Genomic DNA, 22721 nt, shown 5'->3' with positions numbered 1-22721 from the left:
ACTGTTTTCATTTCCTGGCTCAGGATATTTCCTATTATTTATTTCATACTTATTTATAATAGTCTAGTATATATATAATTAGCACAAGATCCGATTTAATATTTTTGATTTCGTCTTTGGTTATAGTCTTGGTATAAATAAGCGATTATTATGAAACTTTCTGGCACTCATAATTAAAGATACAAATCATGTTCATTCAAAAAATATGCGGTCCCTTTATTGACACCTCTCTTAAGATTTTATTGGAAACTGTGTCCTATGTGATCTTTTCGATAAGCTGTTGTTTTAAGGACGTTCGTTATTGCAGAGACATTCAAAATATATTCTGTTATCTGTGAATAGTGTTTGTGTAAAAACATTTTAAATTAGAAAAAACAATAACAAAATAATTATTGTATCAAGCTTTTGTTTTATAACTCTGTGTGTGTGTGTGTGTGTGTGTGTGTGTGAAAATTTAAAAGAAATATACTTAGCTCTATTTTAAAATATTAAATCATGATTTTTGAAGAGTATTCTGTGCTTATACGCCACGTTTCAAGGTGGGATAACTAATAAAAATAATCAAAATCTGTTATTGATACAGCAAAGGCACAAATAAATGCCTTGTTCTGTCAAGTTTGTTTCCAGATAACAGACCAAAAGTTTTGTTCGGTCAAGCTAGTTCTGTTCTCTAAAACATAGATAAACTAAATGTTTTGACCCTTTTAAATCTTATTGTAATTGCCTCATTTTTAGGAATTAAATTAAGAATGTTGAGTATTTTTTTATTATTGTCAGCGTTTACTCAGTATAACATGTCCTTAATAATTTTCGACAATAAATTTATAATCACTGTTTTCTCCTTTACTAGTTAGAATACAACCACAAAATTTCAAATGGCAACCTATTTTAGCATGGGATGCATATATATTCTATCTCCTCATAGACCAATACTTTTGAACAGTCAGCACTAATACATAATCTAAGATTTGTGGCACCATACTGAAAGAGTCCTAGTGGGTGAGCATCAGGGCTTCATGGATAATTCAATGCCTAAGGGAATAGGGATATAAACATATGTTACTGACAACGTGAAACGTCTATCCAATTCGTCACTAGCAATTTCTTCATTGTTCTAGGTCTGATAATCTCGGGATTTTATATCATTTTATGTCGGTTTTTTATGGTGTATGGTGAGGCCATATTGTCATTTTCTTGGTGTTCCGAACAATTTTAACATTTAAATATAACCTATTAATATATATATTATCTAGTGTTCAATTTAATACAATAATGTCCCAATTCATGTCGCCAATGCCTTCAAGAGAATTCCTTTGGGATATTTTTCAGAGGTTAGTTTTATTTTTTAAGTTATTTGCTATGTAAGTTAACATTTATCTGGGTATTTATTCAGTTGAGAACCGTCCATTTTTTCGGTTCTAAACATTGTTCAAAATTTACCCTGTATAGTGTGTACTAATGTAGGAAGGGGATACTTGGGGTGACGCACAAAATAAGGAAGTTTTGGCAGAAAATTAGGATTATGGCGGTTTGTTTTGGTATCCAGGCTGGATCTTGGGTAGGCTGGTCAACCCTTGAGTAGAATGTCTTCATGGGATAGCCTAGGGCGGTTGGACTTCCGGTATGTCCAACATTCGGGGGGTAGGGTAAGATAAGCGGACCCGGTTTTTTATATCGAAGAATGTAATCATCGATACCTAATATTCGCATCTCAAATCCTAGACTATCAATCGATATAAAAGTATTTATAGTCCTCAATATCAATCATATGTTTTAAATTATAATATGAATTTAATATTTACAGTGATCAAACAAATTATTATAACCAAGATTAGGAAAACTGTAGACGACCATATTTTCTCCTCTCACAGTTACAGTTGTTTCTTTCCCACAAATTTCACAAAATGGGTTTTTCGGTATGAGTCCAACATGTTGAAGCCACGAAAAAACACGTCCTATCATCTTTCAAAGCAATGTCGTGTAGTTTTTTAAAATTTACTGCCATTTTTAATCCTTTTAACCCCGGCCATTAAATCAAGTGATGTGCCAGAAATCCCAAGCCATTTTCAGACAAAATGTAAGGGTTTTGTAAAAAATTCATAACTCAGTTATTTTTTAAGATATTTTGGTAATTCTTTTTTTGTTTTACTTCTTTATACATGTAGCTTACAGAAATATACAAATAAAATTATTATTTTGAAAGTAATTTTTTTTACATACATATACATTTATAAAAAATAAATAAAAATGAAAAGATTTCAAGTTTGATCATGGAAAACAAATATATAAAAACATATTTGACACAAAAATACCCATTTACTTTATGATATATTTAATCTTTAATAAAAGGAAACAAAAATTATAGGCCTAGGGCCTACCTTATTTACAAGTGGAGTAACATCAATTTTTGTAAAGCCGTGTAAATTTTTCTTTTTGCCATTTCTGGGCAAGGCAATGTAACAAGACCTTTGAAATTCACAGTACTTAAAATAAACATAAAACCAAAGTTATTTCTGACAAAATAACTAAAACTGTTCATAATCTAAATTTAAAAAAAGTTTTAAAACAATATTTACATCACTCAAATTGTCGTCACTAATCACATCCACACCATTTGCAACTAGGTTACTAATTAGTGTATTTTCACTTACGGGAGACTTTGAACGATGTCTTTTACTCATTTTGAAATCAAACAAATAATAAACTAAACTTTAACTGCCGTACTTTACACTGCTTTAACCTAAAACTGTGAAAAAAAAACTGAATATTCACAACCATGTGATATACAGCTGTCTGCAACAAGCGTGAGCAGTCAGTCGAGACGAACTGCAATTGCTCAGTCACAGACTGACAAAATACGAAGTCAAACCACTACAAACTAATATATTTCGATGCAAAATATCTTTGTGCACAAGTCTGTGAAATTTCAAAGCATTTGGTGAAATAGGTGGCCAGTAAAGTAATGAAAAGTGCACGTCCGCACTATACGGACGTCGGGAGTTGACGCCAATTTTACGACGTCCGTACTATACGGACGTCGGGGTTAAAAGGGTTAATAATCAAATGTTACTTATGTAAAATTGAAATATTTTCTTACATGTATTATTTGAAAGTGTTTACAGCTGTTGATATAGATTATTTAAGTTAATTGTTCAAAATAATTAATTAGTATAGATTTATTATATCGATGGTTATGATTAATTAATATCGTTTACCAATTTCGATATAAAAAACCGGGTCCGCTTATCGTACCCTACCCCATTCAGGTAGTTAGGTTAGGTGAATTTCATTGTTTTACCTCAAATAACATTAAAAATTACAGCATAGTTCAGCTATTTTTATATCTTAACAATAATAATTAAGTGATGAATAAAAAACCATGGAGGCTGTGTATATTTATAAAATATAGCAAACAAAACAGTGTAACATTTAGCTACTATGTACTATTTTGAAGGATAAACATGTCCGACACCTTGTTTCACAAATAATATGTACAAATAACTTGTACATGCAGCCATTACCCAAATAACATGCTCATAATATTTCTTTGCATGAATTAATTTGAAACAATAATGTTGTATCGAATTACATTATAGAGTTTTAAGATTGTATTAGGGCCTATAGTGAAGCTATATTTTTACATGCACAAGAAATATATATATTTAAGATTATAGAAAATAGTAATACTTAATTGTATTTTTATTACCATACAAAAATAATAGGCTGCAGTAAAATTTATAAGCGACCTCCAACACAATTGGATGATTCGGATGAATTAGGTACTGTTTTGCAGTGTACCTAGGTAATCAAACCATCTACAGTATATATGGTAGCAAATGTAGTAAATCCATTCACATTACCAATCAGTCCTTTATTGAGGTGTAATACTATACGCCGGGTAAACTAATTTTATTTTTCCAGAGTGGATAAAGATCGTAGTGGTTACATTTCTGCAGATGAGCTACAAATTGCCTTGTCAAATGGCACTTGGACTCCTTTCAATCCAGAAACAGTTCGTCTCATGATTGGTAAGTAACAATATTGTGTTAGTGAGGAAGTTTGTTGAATTGGTGCAAAGTATATTGTTTTTATTGGAACAAGTACAATGACTTTATAAGTGCAAGATACCATAATGCTTTTGTTAACTAGTGTAATGTATTATTACTGTTTTTGTTTAATGAACTTAGTGTACCATATCATTTTTACTGAATAAATATGTAAGTTACTATACTATGTTTGTTTCAAACCCCTAAATAGTTTGTTTGATCTAAAATGAATTGTTTGCTGATCTTGTTTTGCTGTTATTTACAGATACAGGTTTGTTGAGTTTAGATGTACATATTTTTTTATGCAAAGAGCTATTTTTACGGTTTTATTTTAAATTTTTGTTATTTTTAGCTATTGTAGCCAAAAAAATTTTCTTTTTTAAATTGGCTTTGTTTAAATTCAAATGAAGGTAATTAATTGTCTATTTGTGTATAAACTATTTTCATGGTAAAATAAACGCTAGAAGTAATATTATAAATACTGCAGGACGGGTGGCACGCAACAACATAACAAAGTAGCTGTATGCAATGTGTGACTACAGCAAACACCAAAGGTGCTAACACTCATGATGACAGAGGATCAAGAAAGTACTGTCGTCTAGTAGAAAACCCCAGAACAACTTGTGTGATATGCGGTTGTCATATAAATACTTTTTGCGCAATATTACAACATACAACAGAATAAAACATTAACAATATAACAATGCATAATATTACATCAGTAGCACATTTTTAAATAATCGCTCTGAATATAATATTATGTTAAAAACCATGAAGGGAACAATCCATTGTGATTGGAAAGCCACTAATGCGGCCTAAACTTATCATTCACTCAGTTCAAATGAAGTCTCAGGTCACCGGGTATCTTGTACGTCACTTTGATTCTGATTTGAATGGCAGTATTTGAGCTTCTGTCAGTATTAAAATGACTGAGATTTAAATGAAATTCTCAAGTAATTTACAAAGTTTATTAGTTTCAAGGTTGAAACTTTATCAATTGGTTATTTATTATTTGATTTTAAATGAACCAAGTAATATATAATTTAAGTTATAGGTTGGTCTGTTTTAAAAGTATTTTTATTTACAGAATATAAATACAACTAGTCTCAATTAGGCCTTTAGTATTAACAGAATATAAACTTGTTTCCTATTTTGACACCAAATGTACTAGTATTTTAATAAATTGATAGGATACACTACAGCAGCTACAGTGACACTGACACTCAGATTGAAAACAATTCTGGTTGATGTTTACTTAAGCATGTGGTGCAAATAGAGAAATATTAATTTAGTTACTTATTTGGCTGAGAGATTGCAGCACTTTCCAGCCACAACTGGGATAAGGATTGAATGTTTTAACTGCAATACATTGAGCTACACATTTGGTCCAACAATCTAAACTGCAAAACAGCAAGGGGCGCTATGTGTGGCTCACCTAGCTCAGTTACAGGACCTGGTCATAAAGTAAAGAAAACGTCCTAATGTAAAGAACAATCATGGCCACCCTTAGTGGCCCGGCGATCTGAGAAGACAATCATGTAAATTTAATGCTAATGGCAAAGGGTTATTAAGTCAAGGTATAGTAGTGTTTTTGAACAAGAATTGTTTTCTTATTGTTAGAAGTTCTGTCCTAATATTCAGTCTGTTACAGATAAAAAAAAAATCTTTTTCACTTTTTAATATGTAAGTGAAACAAAATTTGTTTAAACATCAATTTGATATATTTTTTTTAAATCTTTAAAACAATTCTTTATGACCCTTATAAATTCTTATTTTTTGGAAAGGGATGACATTATAACAATTACTAGGAGCCTATTGCGTTACAAGAATATGTTATAAAGCCTTTAAAATGTACTTCTTGCATTACGGTTCATATGAATGTTTAATTATAGATTAGTTTATGTGTTCATTCAGGTATGTTTGACAAGGAGAGTCGTGGTACTGTGTCATTTGAAGATTTTGGGGCCTTATGGAAATATGTGACGGATTGGCAAAACTGTTTCCGTTCGTTTGACAATGACAACTCCGGTAACATTGACAAGAACGAGCTGAACCAAGCTTTGACAACTTTCGGCTACAGACTGAGCCCCAACACTGTGGACACACTGCTGCGCAAGTTCGACAGGTTCGGGCGAGGCACTATCCTCTTCGACGACTTCATTCAGTGCTGCATTATATTATATGTGAGTGTAAATTTGGTACCATCTTGTTTCCAATTCATAAAACCCATACCGGGGTTGCCTGCTGTCACAGATACAACTGACTATTGATCAGAGTCATTAATACTTGATATTAGTAATAGGGACTTATGCCTTGTTAAAACTCGTGAAAAGTGTTTGCAGCATTACAAAAAGTTACAGTCTTCAATAATTATAATATGGTACTCTTTTAAGGATTTCAAAAGTGTAAAAAGTTCATCACAACCCTTTTCATATATTAAAAAAAAACACAGATTTTTGTGCATTTGATTTTCACTGGTTTTGACATGCTGCCTGATACTTACACTTATTTCTGTTTGAACTAAGCAAACGCATTAAGATATAGTTTCCAGTTACTTTGCAAATCCTCTGACCTTGTGTATGGAGTTGTAGTATTCACCATTTAATTTTATTGTGAGTCACTGTCAGAATAGTTTGTATTAATACCTGCATATTTTAAGTGATTTTGTGTTGCAGTTTTGGAGTACAATGTCTAGTAGACATCAGTTCCACTGATTGGTTCTGCTACCTAGACTATTTTTATGGATCTATATCAGTACTAACCAACATTTCAGTTAATCTCATCATTGTTGTTAATTTAATCCTTGGCTTTTACATTCCTCAGAAATATGTTTTGATCCCATTTTTGTCTTCAGAAATATTTCTCCTAACTTAAAGGCGCAATGTTTTGATATTTAAACATTTTTAGAAAAGGTTGCTTCCTTGATGATGTCTTGGGCAATATATGTTTCACTGTTTTATAGCTTTTCAAGGAATTCAACAAAGGCTACAGTATAATAAGCGGCCACCAATGCAATTACGAGGGCCATCCGGAAAGTAGTACCCGTTTGTGAAATAAAGACACAGAAGTAAATATTAACAAATATAAACATTTTTATTGAAAAGAGCATACCTTAAACTACTTCTCCACATAATCTCCAAGGAAATTTAAGCATTTGTCATAACGTGTGACGAGTTTTTGTATTCCAGCGTCATATTCCTCCGCCGCCAGCCGAATGAAATACGTAGTCACGCCTTCTTTAAGTTCTTCATCGCTGTCAAATCTTTTTCCCGCCAAAAACTCTTTAAGTTTTGTAAAGAGATGAAAATCTGAAGGGGCCAAGTGTGGGCTATACGGTGGATGGTCGAAAATTTCCCAATTGAATTGCTGCAGAAGTTGTTGTGTTATCCCCGCTGCATGAGGCCTGGCATTGTCATGGAGGAGAATGACGCCATCAGACAATAGACCTCTCCGTCGATTTTGTATTGCCCGCCGTAATTTCTTTAATGTTTCACAATACGCATTAGCGTTAATAGTGTCTCCACGGACCATAAAATCAATAAGCAGTACACCACGTCGATCCCAGAAAATGGTTGCCATAAGTTTCCTGGTGGACAGAACAGTCTTGAATTTTTTTGGTTTCTTTGGTGAATGAGTATGATGCCACTCCATTGACTGTCGTTTACTCTCAGGTGAAGCATAACAAACCCACGTTTCATCACCAGTAACTATGCGATTCAAGAACGTGTCTGCTTCATCAGAATAACGTTCCAAAAATGTGAATGCAGCAGCCATACGCTTGGTTTTGTGCTCATCTGTAAGCATGCGAGGGACCCACCTTGCACAAATTTTTGAATAATGCAGATGGTCTTTGACAATTACATGAACAATTGTTCGAGAAACATTAGGGAAATGTTCACAGATGTCATCAATTGTGACGCGCTGATCGTTCCTCACGAATTCGTCTACTGACCTCAGCAGTTGATCTGTAATGACAGATGGTCTCCCTGAACGCTCATCGTCGTGTGTGTTCTCCCTCCCCAAGTTGAAATTACGACACCAGCGCCGAACAGATGACTCTTCCATCACATTGTCTCCATACACTTCCTTTAATTGGCGATGAATATCACAAGGTCAAACGTTTCTTGCGTTGAGAAATTTTATTACAGCCCTCACTTCACAACTGGCGGCGTTTTCAATTTTTTTAAACATTATGAACTGCCACAGAAATAACACAGGCAATGCTAGCGTCACGGAACTTGTATCAGAGAAGGCAGACAAGCCACTGAAGCGATCTGACCTTGACCGGCGGCTACTCGCGTCATCAGCGCCTCACGCGGCGGAAACAGGTACTACTTTCCGGATGGCCCTCGTAGATGATGATTATTGAATGATATGGAATCATCGATATTCATAACCATCCAATGAATAAAGCAAAATGACGGACCAAAAAACGTAATAGATATTTCAAAGAACAATATGGTTTGGCTAGTTTTCAGTCTTAGAAATTAATTTATAAATATTAATGTAATTTACAAATTAAAATATAGTATATAATGACAACAAAACAATAACACTTCCTTACCTTATTTATTTTTAAGAATAAACGTGACTGCTTGTGAAACAAAGAAGAAACATTCGCCACTGTTCTTGCAGCCATTAGTCAATAACAAAATACATGATTTTAATTTTGAATATATTTGCAAACACGTTTATAAATAATAAATTTTGAACGATGATGTCAAATTGAATTAAGTTTAGGCTATAAAAAGCTGATGATAGCATTTAAAAAAATGCTCAAATGGATCACCACCAATAATCATAATTTCTTGTTGATACATATATTCTGCAAGATGATCTGTAATGCACTCACTTCTGAGACCGGTTTAAAAATGTCTTTGCTTATAAAAACATTTTAGCCAATATTTGGATATTCATCACCATTGTTCTTGTCGTCACTAACATAAACGAAATAACAACAGCTGGTAGCTCGTAATGACGTCTAAATAAAGAAAGCTGGCAATGATGAATATAGGAATATCTGCAGGTCAAATGTGGTATTCGATAGTATAAATATTTAAAATCGATAATCATCATCTGTTTGTGTTGATGTCTGCTTATCATACTGTAGCCAATAAAACTTTTGTATGACCAAAATCAGATTGAAAATCTCTGGATTTAAGACACCAGTTTTCTTTTGTAGTATATACAGCCAATGTCTTTCCTTCTATTTTATTAGAAGAGCTTGTATTTTATTATCTCTGCTGACCCTCCTGCATAATCAGTCCTCAAGATATGAAGGCCAATTTCCTTCTACCTTTTTCTTGTGGTAGTACTCAGTAATAAGGTTAAAGCAATAAATAATGTTAAATGTACATGAGAGAGAGAGAGAGAGAGAGAGAGAGAGAGCTTTATTTCAAAATCACAAAGACCTGAAATGGTGTTACAAATTAATACAATTAATTACAACAATTTTCTTGCTTCACAAATCAATTTCGGTTTTGAATCCATGATTAGTGATGAAAGTGTTGCCAGTTCAAAAACTCATTCACACTGTAGAAAGGGTTTTCAAGAAGCCACCTGGTGAGATGAAGCTTTAGCGTTCTGGGGTTCTCACTCTTGATGACTTGAGGCAGGATGTTGTAGAATTTTGCCCCTCCATATGATGGTTTTTTTTCAAAAAGTGTCCGATGATGAGCAGGAAGGCTAAAGTTTTGGGCATTTCTGGTATTATACCCATGCAGGTCTTGATGTCGAGTCTGCTGATTTGAGGTCGCCAGGACGATGACTTCGTAGATGTAGAAACCCACAACTGTCATCAACTTCAGCTCCCTGAAATGTCCTCTGCAGCTGTCTCTCCATCCCAGCCCAGATAACAGCCTCACTGCTTTCTTCTGAAGAACGAGCACACGTTCTAAGTTGTGTTGGGAAGACGCACCCCACGCCATTATACCATACCTCATATTGCTCTCAAAAAGGGCATGGTAGGCAGTTAAAACTGCTTCAGGCGTGCTAACTGCTTGCGTTCTTCTGAGGGCGAATAGGGCACTGCTGAGTTTCTTGCAGAGAGAATCTATGTGGTCCTGCCAGTTCAGCGAGTCATCAATGATTACTCCAAGATGTTTTGTCGCTCTTACCGCCTGGAAGTCAGGCAAAGCTGAGACTTCTTGTTTCTTGCTTCCAAAGATGATTTGGGTAGTCTTTGATTCATTGAAGACTAAGTCATTGCTCTGGCAGTATTCAATGGCAAGGTTTACAGCTATAAAAGAATTTACTTCAAGGGTTTCTAAAGATTTGTGCGCTGTTAACAAAACCGAATCGTCAGCATACATAACTGTGTGGCTTAAAGGCTCAACGTACTGAGGCAGGTCATTCGTATATAAAATGAAAAGAATCGGGCCAAGGACCGACCCTTGTGGAACACCTCTTTTCACTGGTAGGAGGCTAGACCTAGTCTTAGTCTCAAGACCATTCACCATCTGTCTGATCTCCACAAGCTGCTCACGATCACTGAGAGGTAACTCTTAAACCACTTCATTGGATCATCCCGAAATCCAAGAAATATCAGTTTATCAAGTATTAGGTCATGGCCGAGACAATCAAAGGCCTTACTCAAGTCCATAAACATACCAATGACATTTTTGCCTTCATCCATGCTATCCACTATGTGTTCTACCATGTCAACAAGAGCTGTCTGAGTTGATTTCTTGTGAAGGAAGCCATGTTGACTCGTTGTCAAGATATTGTTGTTGTTAAGGTGCTCAAAGATTCTTATCAGGACAATTTTTTCTATAATCTTTGAAAATGTTGAAATGAGCGATATCGGCCTATAATTTTCAACACTGTGTTTGCTTCCGTTCTTATGCAGTGGAATGACTTTGGCGAATTTCATTTTCTTGGGAAACTCTCCACTTTGTAGGGACAGATTGGTAACATGTACTAGTGGGAGAAGCAACTCACTTTTACAGACCTTTACAATGCTTGATGATAACTCATCTAAACCAGCAGATGGTTTTACTTTCAGGCCATTTAGGACATCGCTTAGTTCTTTTGGAGAAGTCGGCTTGAGTACTAAAAGTGGAGATTGGATGTAAAGAGGTGTGTTTTGAGTTGCGGGTGATGGACCTCCAGAGGATCTCGAAGGACCTTTATTTAGTGTTTTTTCTGCTATGGTGGCAAAATGCTCATTAAAATAGTTAGATATTAAAGTCGGGTCTTCTACAATATTTCCAGAAATTTTGAGATGATCCAGATTTCCTGCTGATTTTGTCTTTTTCAGGTGTCTCTCATTGTTGATAGTGTTCCAAATGGCTTTGGATTTGTTTGTGGAGTTATTAATATGCTGAGCACTGAAGTTGCGTCTGATAGATTTCAGTTTGTTATCGTAGGTTCTTTTGTGCTGGGCAGCAGTTTGTTTGTCTTCTTCTTTTCCACTCATGATAAATTTTTCTTCAGCCTCAAGAAACTGTTGTTTGAGTGCTCTTGCTTCTGCATCACAGAGTGGTATAGTCTTAAAGTTGTTATTAATTCTCGATTTTTTTAGGGGACAAACCTTATCTAGAGCTGCTGTAATAATCGAAAGAAAATTATTGTAAGCTTCATTGGCATCTTCTGTTTTGAATACAGTGTCCCAATTTTCTTCCGCCAGGCAGTGTTTTAGGTTGTTGAGGCTACGATTATTGAGATGTCGTCTGACTGACGATGATGAAGTTTTCTTTCTAACTGGAAGGTTTAGTTTGCATAATTGGCCAGTATGGTCAGAAATGCCAGTGTTGAGAATCTCCACTTCCATGTTCTGAATATTTCCACTGTCAACACATACAGCGTCAATTGAAGAGCGTGTATTCTGCGTGACTCTTGTTGGTGGTAGGGGTAACCTTTCCATGTTGTATGAAAGTAAAAGCTCATTCAGCAGACTGCCTTCAGGAGTTTGCTTCAACAAGTCGATGTTAATATCACCAATCATCACCTTTATGCAGTTTTGAGATGGGAGTGTATCTAGCACATTCGTGATGACTTGAAGGGCTTGCGTGATAGCTTGGTTGCTGTTGGTGGGGGGTCTATATATTCCCAGTATGAATACACTGAATTTTTTAGTAAGTTGGACTGTAACTGCAGACATTTCACATACCAAAGGGATGCTGTGATGTTCAATGTTTATTCCATGTATTTCGCTATCCAATGTTTTGTGCTTAAAGATGGCTACTCCACCCTTTATATTGTCCTCCCTGCAAAAAGAAGAAACCAACTCATAGTTGATTAAACGAGTGTTACACATTTTGTCAAAGTTTTGGCCGTGCTCTGTAATTACAACTACATGGGGATTCAGAGAATAGAGAAGGTGATTGAAGCGGTCTATTTTGTTACTTATTCGGTCAGCATTTTGGTGGAAGATGACCAAGGATTTTGTGGTTTGGGAGTCTGATCTGATCCCAACCTCACAGTTGTTATGATGATCCATTGTCACTTGTCTGCCCATTTCCGGAGTAGAAGACTTTGGTTGTGGAATATCCTGGAAGGATATGTCACTTTCTTCCGCCCCTTCTTCTTGTAACTCATTTCTAAAAAAGAAGTTTGTCTGAACACCTGACTGCCTCCTCCTGTTGTTCTCGGCTGCAATTCAATTGTCCTTTGGCTAGTTTCCCCTGTCGATGGTGGTTGAGGCAGTTTTTCTGTTGGGGTTTGGCTGATTCCCCCTGTCACTTTTGAATGCAGCTCAATTGTCATTTGGCTGGTTTCCCCTGTCAACGGTGGTTGAGAGAGTTTTTCTGTTGGGGTTTGACTGATTCCCCCTGTCACTTTTGAATGCAGCTCAATTGTCGTTTGGCTGGTTTCCCCTGTCAATGGTGGTTGAGACAGTTCTTCTGTTGGGGTTTGGGTGATTCCCACTGAAAGTTCTGATTGGAGCTTAGTTGTCAAGTGGCCGTTTTTTTCTGTCCTCAGTTTACTCTTAGCCATTTGAAGGGAGACACTGAAAAAATTATTCTTTTTCTGGTGGCTAAAATTATTGTTTGGTTGAGGAATAAGTTTGTATGATTTTATGTTAGCTGTCTTTTTTACTGGGGTATTTTGTTTGGCTTTACATTCACCAGCCTGGAATTGCTGCAGAATTGAATTAAGAGTACGTTCCATATCATTTTGTTTATTTTTAATGTTTCCTAGTTCAATCAGAAGTGATGGGGATGTTAAAAGGGAGTCTGGTTGCTCCAGGGAGTTAGTACATGGGGTTAATATGTTTAAGACTGGTGTGTTATTGAATGTTTGGGTTTCCTTTTCACAAAAAGTTTGTGAGTTTGTCAACTGATTTGATACATTTTTTAAATCACTTAACTGTTTAGTCAATGCCCGATTTGTTTTTTCCAGACTATTTATTTTATCTAAATGTTGATTCAGCAGTTGGTTTTGGTTTTGTTTGTACTCTTCATATAACTGCTGCAGTTCAAACTTGGCATGTTTACTTTTATCCAGTTGGTTAGAAGCATCTACTAACTGTTCATAGAGTCTCTCTATTTGGTTTAAATGTTTTTCTTCATTTGTTGACATTGCCTCGATTTTAGTTTCCAAACTAGTTAAATTGGCACTTAAGACAATTTTATCCTGATTTAACTTATAAATCTCTTCTTTGAGCTTCTGATTTTCCTGCAGTAAAGCATTTCCAGCTTCTGCTACTAGTGTTAGTGAAGTTTCTAAATCAGCTTCTTCTAGCTTGTCATGATTTTGAATTCTGGTTTTTACTTCATCCAGATTAGTTTCAGGCTCTGAAAATTGGTGGTATGGAGATTGAAATGTTGCCAGCTGCCTATTTGGTGAGAGCTGGTGGGGATTATGTCTACTTTGATTATTTAGTTCTACTTCCTTTAAACCCTCATTCCCAGCTGGTTTACATTTAGGACATTTCCAATCATCTATTTCAACTTTTGTAATTTTTTTGAATTGTTTGTCTGACCAATTCAGACATTTGGAGTGAAACCATAATTTACAGGTACCTGTGCAGAAAATTCCTTGGTATTTTACACCTATACCACATACTCCGCATGGAAATTTAGACATCTTTGATTTATTTTTAGACAATAACAATTTAAAATTCAAATTATTCTTGTCCAAGAGTCAGAATGTCAAATAATGTATAGAAAGAAATACACTTCAATAATTGGCAGTTGGCAAGTGCTGTACATGCAGTGATAGCTGGGTGTCGCAGTGTGCTGACAGTGCTGACACGGCTAGGTCAGTGCCCCACATCTGTATTTAATTAACATATTACATCTATAACACAAATATCTAAGGAAAATATACTTTTTCCACATTGTTTATCACAAATTATTTAAAATCCATTTTATGTTCTTTCTCTAGTAAAATTTCAAATTAAAAAAATAATTTATACAACTTTCATTAAAACAATTTTTTTTTATACGGCCACAAGACTGAAAGGTTTTTCTTTAAGTTGCTTAAAACCTCCTTAAGTTTTCACTCTTACCTATTTGAGTTCAAAATTTATATGCTGATGCAGATATATTCAAACCTTGAACATAAATTCAATTTACTTGAAGGGAAACCAATAGTTTTCAAAATCACCTGTAAAAACAAACAAATGCTTGCTTAGCCACAACCAATGATGAGTATTCAACTGTAAACTTAAAAATACTATATACCTTAAATTAGTTTATTTTGGTAATTTTTGACGTTTTATGTAGTTTTTATTAAAGAAAATATTGTATTTTTGAAAAGAATGACTGATAATATCAATTTGCTTTGTCGTATAGCATCCTAATCCTAATAACGTTACAAATGCAACAATGCCTTTGTTAGTTTGTTTTACTTTCACACGTAAACTATCCAAGTAATTGTACAGAAGTTTTACATAGACATTCTTAGGGTATCTGGTATGAATATAGGTGTACTAATATTTCAAAAATCCCTTTGGGCTATACACCACTGGTCTCTTAATTAGTAAAAAATCCCATCTTAGTCTCTAAAGTTGTGGAATATTAATTGAAAGATCCTGTTTTATGTAATCAAATGTTTTGCATACACTTATATACTTTGTTTTATGATAACATAACCATTTGTTTAATTAATTTAACCACTACCTTAATGATAGTATTTATGTTTCATAATCCAAATTGCACTGACACTAAACAGCTGTTGACACTAACGTACATTTATCAGACTAAACATTTGTTTACATTTTAATTTTATAATATAAGTGTTTGATTAGTAGAGTAATGCAGATAACAAAGACATAGATACCCTATAACTTTTATTCCAGATTGAACCAGTGATTAATTAAAAACATATAATGGGTTGGAAATACTTGCTTTAAAGTTTTGCTCTTGTAAATACTATTAAAACACTGTTATAAGACCCACTTTAATGAAGAAAACTGTGAAAGTCTATGTGGAAGAATTTCTAAATACTCAAGACTGGTTGGTTTCCTTAACATTGTGAAGTGGCATTTTCATATTAACTATCTTGAACGATCCATTCTAAACCAGACTACAGTCCAGAAAAAAAACTTCTACAACTCAAAACCTGACTGAAATAAATGACAGTACAACATAAATGATACTGAAATGTTGCATAATCTTCCTGAAGATTTCCTCCTTATAACAGTAATAGATGTGTTTTGGTAGACTTTTCAGCCCTAAGTATGGATGTATATTTTCTTTACTCAAATATGGCACTAGAAATATCTTAGACTGAAAGAAGTTTGCAAGAGACGTAAGTAGATCCTTTTTGACATAAGTAGGGTTCTGAGACCTATATATGTATATATTTTCTTGGCTAGGACAATAAAGCAAACTCAAATTTGACTCTATAATTACATTAGATGGGAATTAATACATTGAAGTTAATTCAAACGTCCTAAAGCAGACCTTTTAGTCCTATGTGTTTACATATATTCTATTGATCAGTACAACGTGGAAAATTCTTCTATGCCACTTGAAATACAACTCTTTTGGCAGTAGGTTTCTTAGATATATATATATATATATATATATATATATATATTCTAATCGAGTCAATAAGGCAAACTCAACTGTGATACTGGAAATAGATTAGACCAGGAGTGAATTAAAACGTTCGGAAATAGATACTTTGTGACCGTAGTAGGCTTCTTAGTCCTAAGTAAGGTAAATGTATTTCCTTCGTCGGAACAACAAGGCAAACTCAACTATGGCACTGAAAATATGTTAGACCGGAAGTATATCATAAGATCTGCAAATTAGCGTTATTTTAAACCAAAGAAGTTTATGGTACCTATATACAGGGTGTCGCATATGTCAGTTTCTCTATAAATTGGGAGATTTTGTTTCGATAGGTTGGTAATAATGTTAAGTTGACAGCAATACGGAATAAATTCATTGTTGTCTGTTCCAGTGGCTAGTATAAAGTGATGCTCTTTGCATCTGTCATTTGTTTGTCCGTGTTTTTAAAATCTTTACAACCCAATAACGAGTTTACATCCTTCACTTGTGGTGGAAGCATAATAAAAATATTGCTATAATAATTGTAGAATTTAGTGGTAAATATCCATGTGTCGCGATACCCACTCGACAGTATATGCGCAAGTTAAATAAGAAATTTGAAACACAGGAAGCGTTTTAAATGCCCCGAAGTGTGATAGTCCATGATCAATCTGCAACGAAGAAAACATGCAGATAGTTGCTCAAGCTTTTGTAGCCAGTCCCGGTAAATCGACTCGTAAGGCATCTGCTGAACTAGAAAGATCAAGAAGAAGTGTGCATAGAATGTTAAAGCAATTAAAATTTAAGCCATACTGTCCATTTTTACAAGCGCTTCACGAGGATGATTCTGTTAGGCGGTTGGAATTTTGTGAGACAATAATTATCTGCTCAGAGACTGATCCAAATTTCTTGCCATCAATTTTGTGGTATGATGAGGCGTGTTTAAAACTAAATAGACTCGTTAATTGGCATAACTGCGTGTACTAGTCGGATGTAACTCCTCATAACGTAATCCAAGCAGAACTCAATGTGCCTGTGTTATAGTATGGGGAGGTATTTCGAGTACTGCACTGATTGGTTCTTATTTTCTTCAAGGAAATGTTAACTCAGAAAGTTACTTAAGGTTGCTGCAAGAAGTAGTAGTTCCCGAGCTCAGAAACAATTCTATTTTCAATATTAATTCGCTCATCTAGCAACAAGATGGTGTCCCAGCACATTTCAGTATCCAAGTTCAAGATTTTTTAAATAACACATTTAATGAATGGATTGGTCGCTGTGGTCTGGCCTGCGCGCTCGCCAGACCTGACCCCATGTGATTTTTCACTGTGGGATATTATAAAGGAGACTGTGTATGCTTCATAACAGCAAAATCTTGACAAACTCAGAAACCTAATGCATTTTTAGCATTTGAACTTGTTAATAACTTACAATAAATTCTTTAATCCCTGTTCATATATAATTTGTACATGAGTACTAAATGGAGTTCACAGTATAATCTAAATTGTAGTTTGAAATGTTATTGTGATGTAATTTTGTACATAGTCAAATTTAAAGTATATGTATACAAACACCAATCAAAAATAGATAATTAATCAGTAACTGAACTTTCAATTACTATTATTAAGATTAGAAGATAAAACAGTATATATTAGATTAGCTGACAGATTATCTCTAAGATGATTTTAACCACATCATTGCCGTTAAATATTTATTAGTAGATATTGTTTTCCCTAATGTATGAAATCTCTCACTTAACCCTTTGAACCCCAGACCAAAATATTGATGGTGGAAAAAACGTACCAAAATCATTTGACCTAAGAACTACCGAGAATCCCCGGAGCAGAAACAGCTGTTTTGCATACTGTTTGTAAAAAATTAATACTTTTGCTATTTTTTATGCTATTGTCTTGTATTACACACCAAAATGTCCAGAATGAAATTGTATACACAGAAAAAGATTAGTCTGAAGTATAAAAAAATGTTTAACAGCATTAAAATAATTTTAAAATATATGTATATAAATTTTTAGGCAAAAATATTGATTTTAAAATTTTTTAATTAAAAAATAAGAAATATTTTTATTATGAGCACCCACATTTTATTTTTCTAAATTTAGTTTTGTGTATGTACAAAAAAAATTATATTGATATCTCTAAAAATAAACTTTTTTTGAATTTTTATATAAAAGTATGCGACTTGTAAAAACCTCTAGGCGTACAACACAAAAATCACTGATATTACCTAAATAAATAAATTAGTAAATAAATAAATAAAAAAATTCGTATTTTAATAAAATACATATAAATATGTATTAATACTCATAAAATAAGTATTTTACGATTTCAAATAAATATGTATTAAACGCATATACCATGGCGACGATATTACGTCGCCCGGGGATTCTCGCAACTTCATTGGCGACGATACATCGTCGCCGCGGGGATCTTCGCATATCTTCTCGGCGACGATATTTCGTCGCCTGGGGTTCAAAGGGTTAACTTAACTCTCTGTGCACTAGTTTTAGCATGGTCTGATATTGTTATGATTGAAAATGTTTTCTAACTCTAATAGCTATTATTATGGTTGATTTAATAATAAATGCGTTGCAAAACATAAAATCACACAAATCAAGTTTTCTTTAATATTAAAGGCAAAAAACAAGATGTGATGTTTTAGGTCATTGTATTCTTTTATACGCTGATTCTGACAACTTACGTCCAAGCCAACCATTTGTTTGAATTTAATACAACTAGTAATGCCCAAGACCTTTTGATTGAATCTTGAAGTAATTCCATAAATGGATATTGACATGTTTCACTATTGTTCCTTGTTGAATATTCAACAAATTTTACTCAAATTATAATGCTTTTATTTTCAACACATTCTCAAACTAATCTGTGTGATTACTTTCATTACCTCTCTGGTTTTACATAGGTATCATGAACTATAGTAGTTAAACTGCGAAGTGCAGCAATCACATTGCCGAATGTAATAAGCATTAATCTGAGTACCATCTGTAGTGTCTGTGATTGTTGACAGAATGTGACGAATGATGGATAAAAGAAAATGTAGGTGTGCATATCTGTGAAAGCACAAAGAAATGTATATGATGATAAAAGCAGTGTTTCTGCTATCAAGACATGTAAAGAGTTGTTAGATCAATTTGGTTACATTGTTATTTTTCAGCTTCTTATGTTTATTGTCCTTTTGAATTATCAAATATTCCTGTACATAAAGAAAAAGGCCTTAGGTGAAAACATTGACATACTGCAAATTCTTTTATTATTTAGTAGATAACCGTATTGACAGCAGATTCCATATAAAAAGAGTTTATAAAAGCTGGTTGATTATCTGCTATTAATATTTGCCTCTACAATGGTAGGGGCTGGTAAAAAGTACTATGAGGAATATTTAAATTCAAATTAAAGTTTCATGGATTGTCCAGAGAGTTTCAAAATGTTTTGTTTTCTCTACAGAAAACTAGTGTTTGATGTTAGAGTAATTATGTTGCTATAGTAATTAAGGCACTTATCATAACGAGATACAAGTTATCATCAAATACTGTTATTATACTTATCTGCTATCAATAACTGAAACCTTGACGACACTGCATCCTTCAACGTTTTGCGTATTGGAACGCTTTGCTAACTCTTATTTTGTCATGAAATCATCAGCCTCTTGGCAAAATTCTATATCTTCAGTTTGCCTAAAAGATAAACCAAAATGAATGAACATTTTGTGCATTCTAAAATTAATTCCCAACACAAAAATTAAATTTCAACTTTGCAAAATTTGCATTATATTTAAACAGATCTACTAAAGGTGCTATTTTCAAATATTCTCATTTTGATCACAAAGGAACAAAACTTTACTCAGACTTAGACTGAAGGTGGGGTAACTGATCAGTAAAAGTTTACTTTTGTGTGTTTATGCGCAAATGTGCCTCGCTTGTATACTTTTACAACTGTATTTTATACGTAGTGTTAGTTTACACACAACCATTTCCTTTAAATAATGCCTTGTACTTTTGCAGACCTTGACTTCAGCATTCCGGCAACACGATACAGACCAAGATGGTGTCATCCAGATCCACTATGAGCAGTTCCTCAACATGGTGTTCAGTCTCAAGATATAATCTTCTCAACTGTACGGTTAAAGGATCTGCTCATCAAGATATTAAACTATTAAATAGAAACCATTTATGTACGCATTTGTGATCTTCTAAATTTCATCATAAATTAACTAAATACTTTTAAAACGTTCAGTTTCAACTACATTTTTTATGTTATCACATATGCATACAAGTTACAGAAATCTTCATGTAGGCTACTCTAAAAGAGCACAATTTTTTTTATATGCCTTATTCCAGTTTATAAACATAGTCTTTAATCAAGCGTTCTAATTTTAAGTCAATTAAGACCTGCACCCAGACTATCCCTGTATGATATTTTATTCGGTTTTATTTTCTTTTTTGTTATAAATAATTATGCATAAATGGTTTATTAAGAACTCTTTTTATAAATCAAATAGTTTTTTTTTAATATTGCTATTTAATCCTGAAATTTGAATAGAGATAAATATTGTAATTCAATTATTATTTACTAATGTTTTTGAAGTTTGAATATTTTAATTGTGGAAATATGTTCTATGAAATATGAATATTTTGTTTTCTTGGAAAACAATGACAGGCTCAATATTTTTGTTGTTTTTAAATGTTACAAAAATAGGTAGCAAGATACAATTCTGAGATCACTTACAGTTGATAATTTAACAAAGAGCTTTCAAAGGGATTTATTGTATGCTTTATATTACATTTACTTTAATTTAAATGTGAGTAATATATTAACCACTTAGTAAGTTTTTGCTACAGTTCATTGTATTATAATGTTGAATATGATGTAGTTAAAAATTGAATATTTAGTAAAACAATTATATAAGATACAATGTTGCATTTGTGGAATTAAAAGTGTTTTTGCGATTGCTTCCAAAGTAACAGCTAATATTAATAATATACATATACTTAACACTATTTAAATATCCATATTTGTATCAATTTTATATACACATTTAAAACATTTTTTAACTGCTTTAATTCCTAAAACAAACATGGTTTATATCCTTTCATACTTAACACATGTTAAAAAACATTTTTAAGCATAAACAATTACAACTACTGATTAATGAAACTTAAATATGTAAACTATCCTGAAATGAATTTATAATCATAAAACACAATTTTAACTGTATATAGCACAGTCCAAATATCACTTCATACGTGTTATTCTGTAGCAAAAAGGCACATTATTTAAGTATTGAACAATGTTTGTAAATGGGAAGTGTGTATTGTGTAAACCACGAAACAAGACTGTATTTTATTGTGCTTTTTAGTTTGGAATCTCTACTACTGAATAATACTACTGTTAGATGATATTATTTCTTGTTGAGTTGAATAGTTGTTACTATGTTAGTGTTGTACGGTGGTGGTTGTATGTATTTGTTATTGGAATCAGTTTTACTGTTATATCTATATTTGCCTCTTTTGGTGTGAAATAATTCTGTCTTGTCACAGTTCAGATGACAATAAATAGAAGTAAATATTAAGGAATGATTGTTATTATGTACAAGAGTTTATGAAAATGCTGTTCTTTATATTAATATGAATGAGCTCATTTTTTTATACTCTAAGTGCATCTTTAATAATTTTAAATTATTTAAATTGCAATCTAAGTTTGATTAATGCCATAGCAGGTTTTGAATGTGTTCTCAAAACTTGTATATTTCTGTTATTTAGAATCAATTGGTAATTATGTTTTATAAAGTATTATGAAATTTTATATGTGATATAGTATTACAATGTTTATTTACATTGAATAATTTGTCTACTAAATTGATTTATGAACAATATAAAGCATTTATTATATTTTCTCTCAGGGAATCAAAAACTTACATTAGAGGTATAAATATTGTGTTACCAAAACTGTTTTAAGTTCCTTTGCTGTCTAGAATACAAGGCCAACACATGTACCATAGCATTAAGAAACATGGAAACTGTTTAATATGACTTAAAATTGATTAACATGTAAAAATATAATATTGGAATCGCACATTAATGTTGGACCTAAAACACTATCCCAAGTGATCGGTTGGCAAAGTTAGGAAATCCTGAATGTAATCATGGGTAATTTACTTAGAACTTTGAATGTATTGGTGAGACAAGACCAGTGATATGGAAGAAATAAGATTAGTTGCGATGATCCCAATAAATATTTTAATTTACAGTTTATTCCTTGATTAGATTTTTATGTCCTACGGTGATGTGATGTGCCTCTCACATAATGTAACAATATAAAAGTCAAGGCACTTTCATAAGTCAATAACTGTTCTTGAATCCTCATTGATTATTTAATTTTTAGGAGAGTAAATTATTGAAGAATGTATGAGTAATAATCTGTATTGTTATTATTAGTTAATATGTTAGGTACACAAAATAATATATTTTGTCAAATAAAAGTCTTCATTATTCTTTCCCTGTCCCTTATCCCTAGTCTTTTTCCCCCAAATATACCAAATCTAATTATTAGTGTGTTTGTGTGTCTTACTTTCACAAAAATGTAAAATATTCAATTAAAAAGAGATAAGAGAACTCCATTTCATTTACTTACGCTAACTTCAAGCTTTGACGTTTACACCACATGACATGTTTTCCTCCTGGAATTATTTCCTGAAGAAC

General features: G+C 33.1%; 1 protein-coding gene across 1 annotated transcript; it reads left to right on the top strand.

Moving 5' to 3' along the window:
• Window positions 1–1063: 1063 nt before the first annotated feature.
• On the top strand, window positions 1064–22501 carry LOC124370124 (programmed cell death protein 6-like). The gene is made up of 4 exons (XM_046828418.1): window positions 1064–1331; window positions 3922–4028; window positions 5961–6229; window positions 20025–22501. The coding sequence occupies exons 1-4, from the start codon at window positions 1273–1275 to the stop codon at window positions 20124–20126; spliced, it is 537 nt and encodes a 178-aa protein (XP_046684374.1). The 5' UTR covers window positions 1064–1272; the 3' UTR covers window positions 20127–22501.
• Window positions 22502–22721: the final 220 nt, after the last annotated feature.

Source organism: Homalodisca vitripennis, chromosome 1 (genome assembly GCF_021130785.1).
Source record: "Homalodisca vitripennis isolate AUS2020 chromosome 1, UT_GWSS_2.1, whole genome shotgun sequence".
Lineage (NCBI taxonomy): Eukaryota > Metazoa > Arthropoda > Insecta > Hemiptera > Cicadellidae > Homalodisca > Homalodisca vitripennis.
This window is presented reverse-complemented; position numbering and strand designations above follow the sequence as displayed.

What these genes read in the sequence shown, in the direction of transcription:
- LOC124370124 (XM_046828418.1), top strand. Translation starts at nt 1,273, where the DNA reads ATGTCCCAATTCATGTCGCCAATGCCTTCAAGAGAATTCCTTTGGGAT. An exon ending in CTTTGGGATATTTTTCAGAG is followed by an intron (nt 1,332 to 3,921) that starts GTTAGTTTTATT and finishes TTATTTTTCCAG; the next exon opens with AGTGGATAAAGATCGTAGTG. An exon ending in AGTGCTGCATTATATTATAT is followed by an intron (nt 6,230 to 20,024) that starts GTGAGTGTAAAT and finishes GTACTTTTGCAG; the next exon opens with ACCTTGACTTCAGCATTCCG.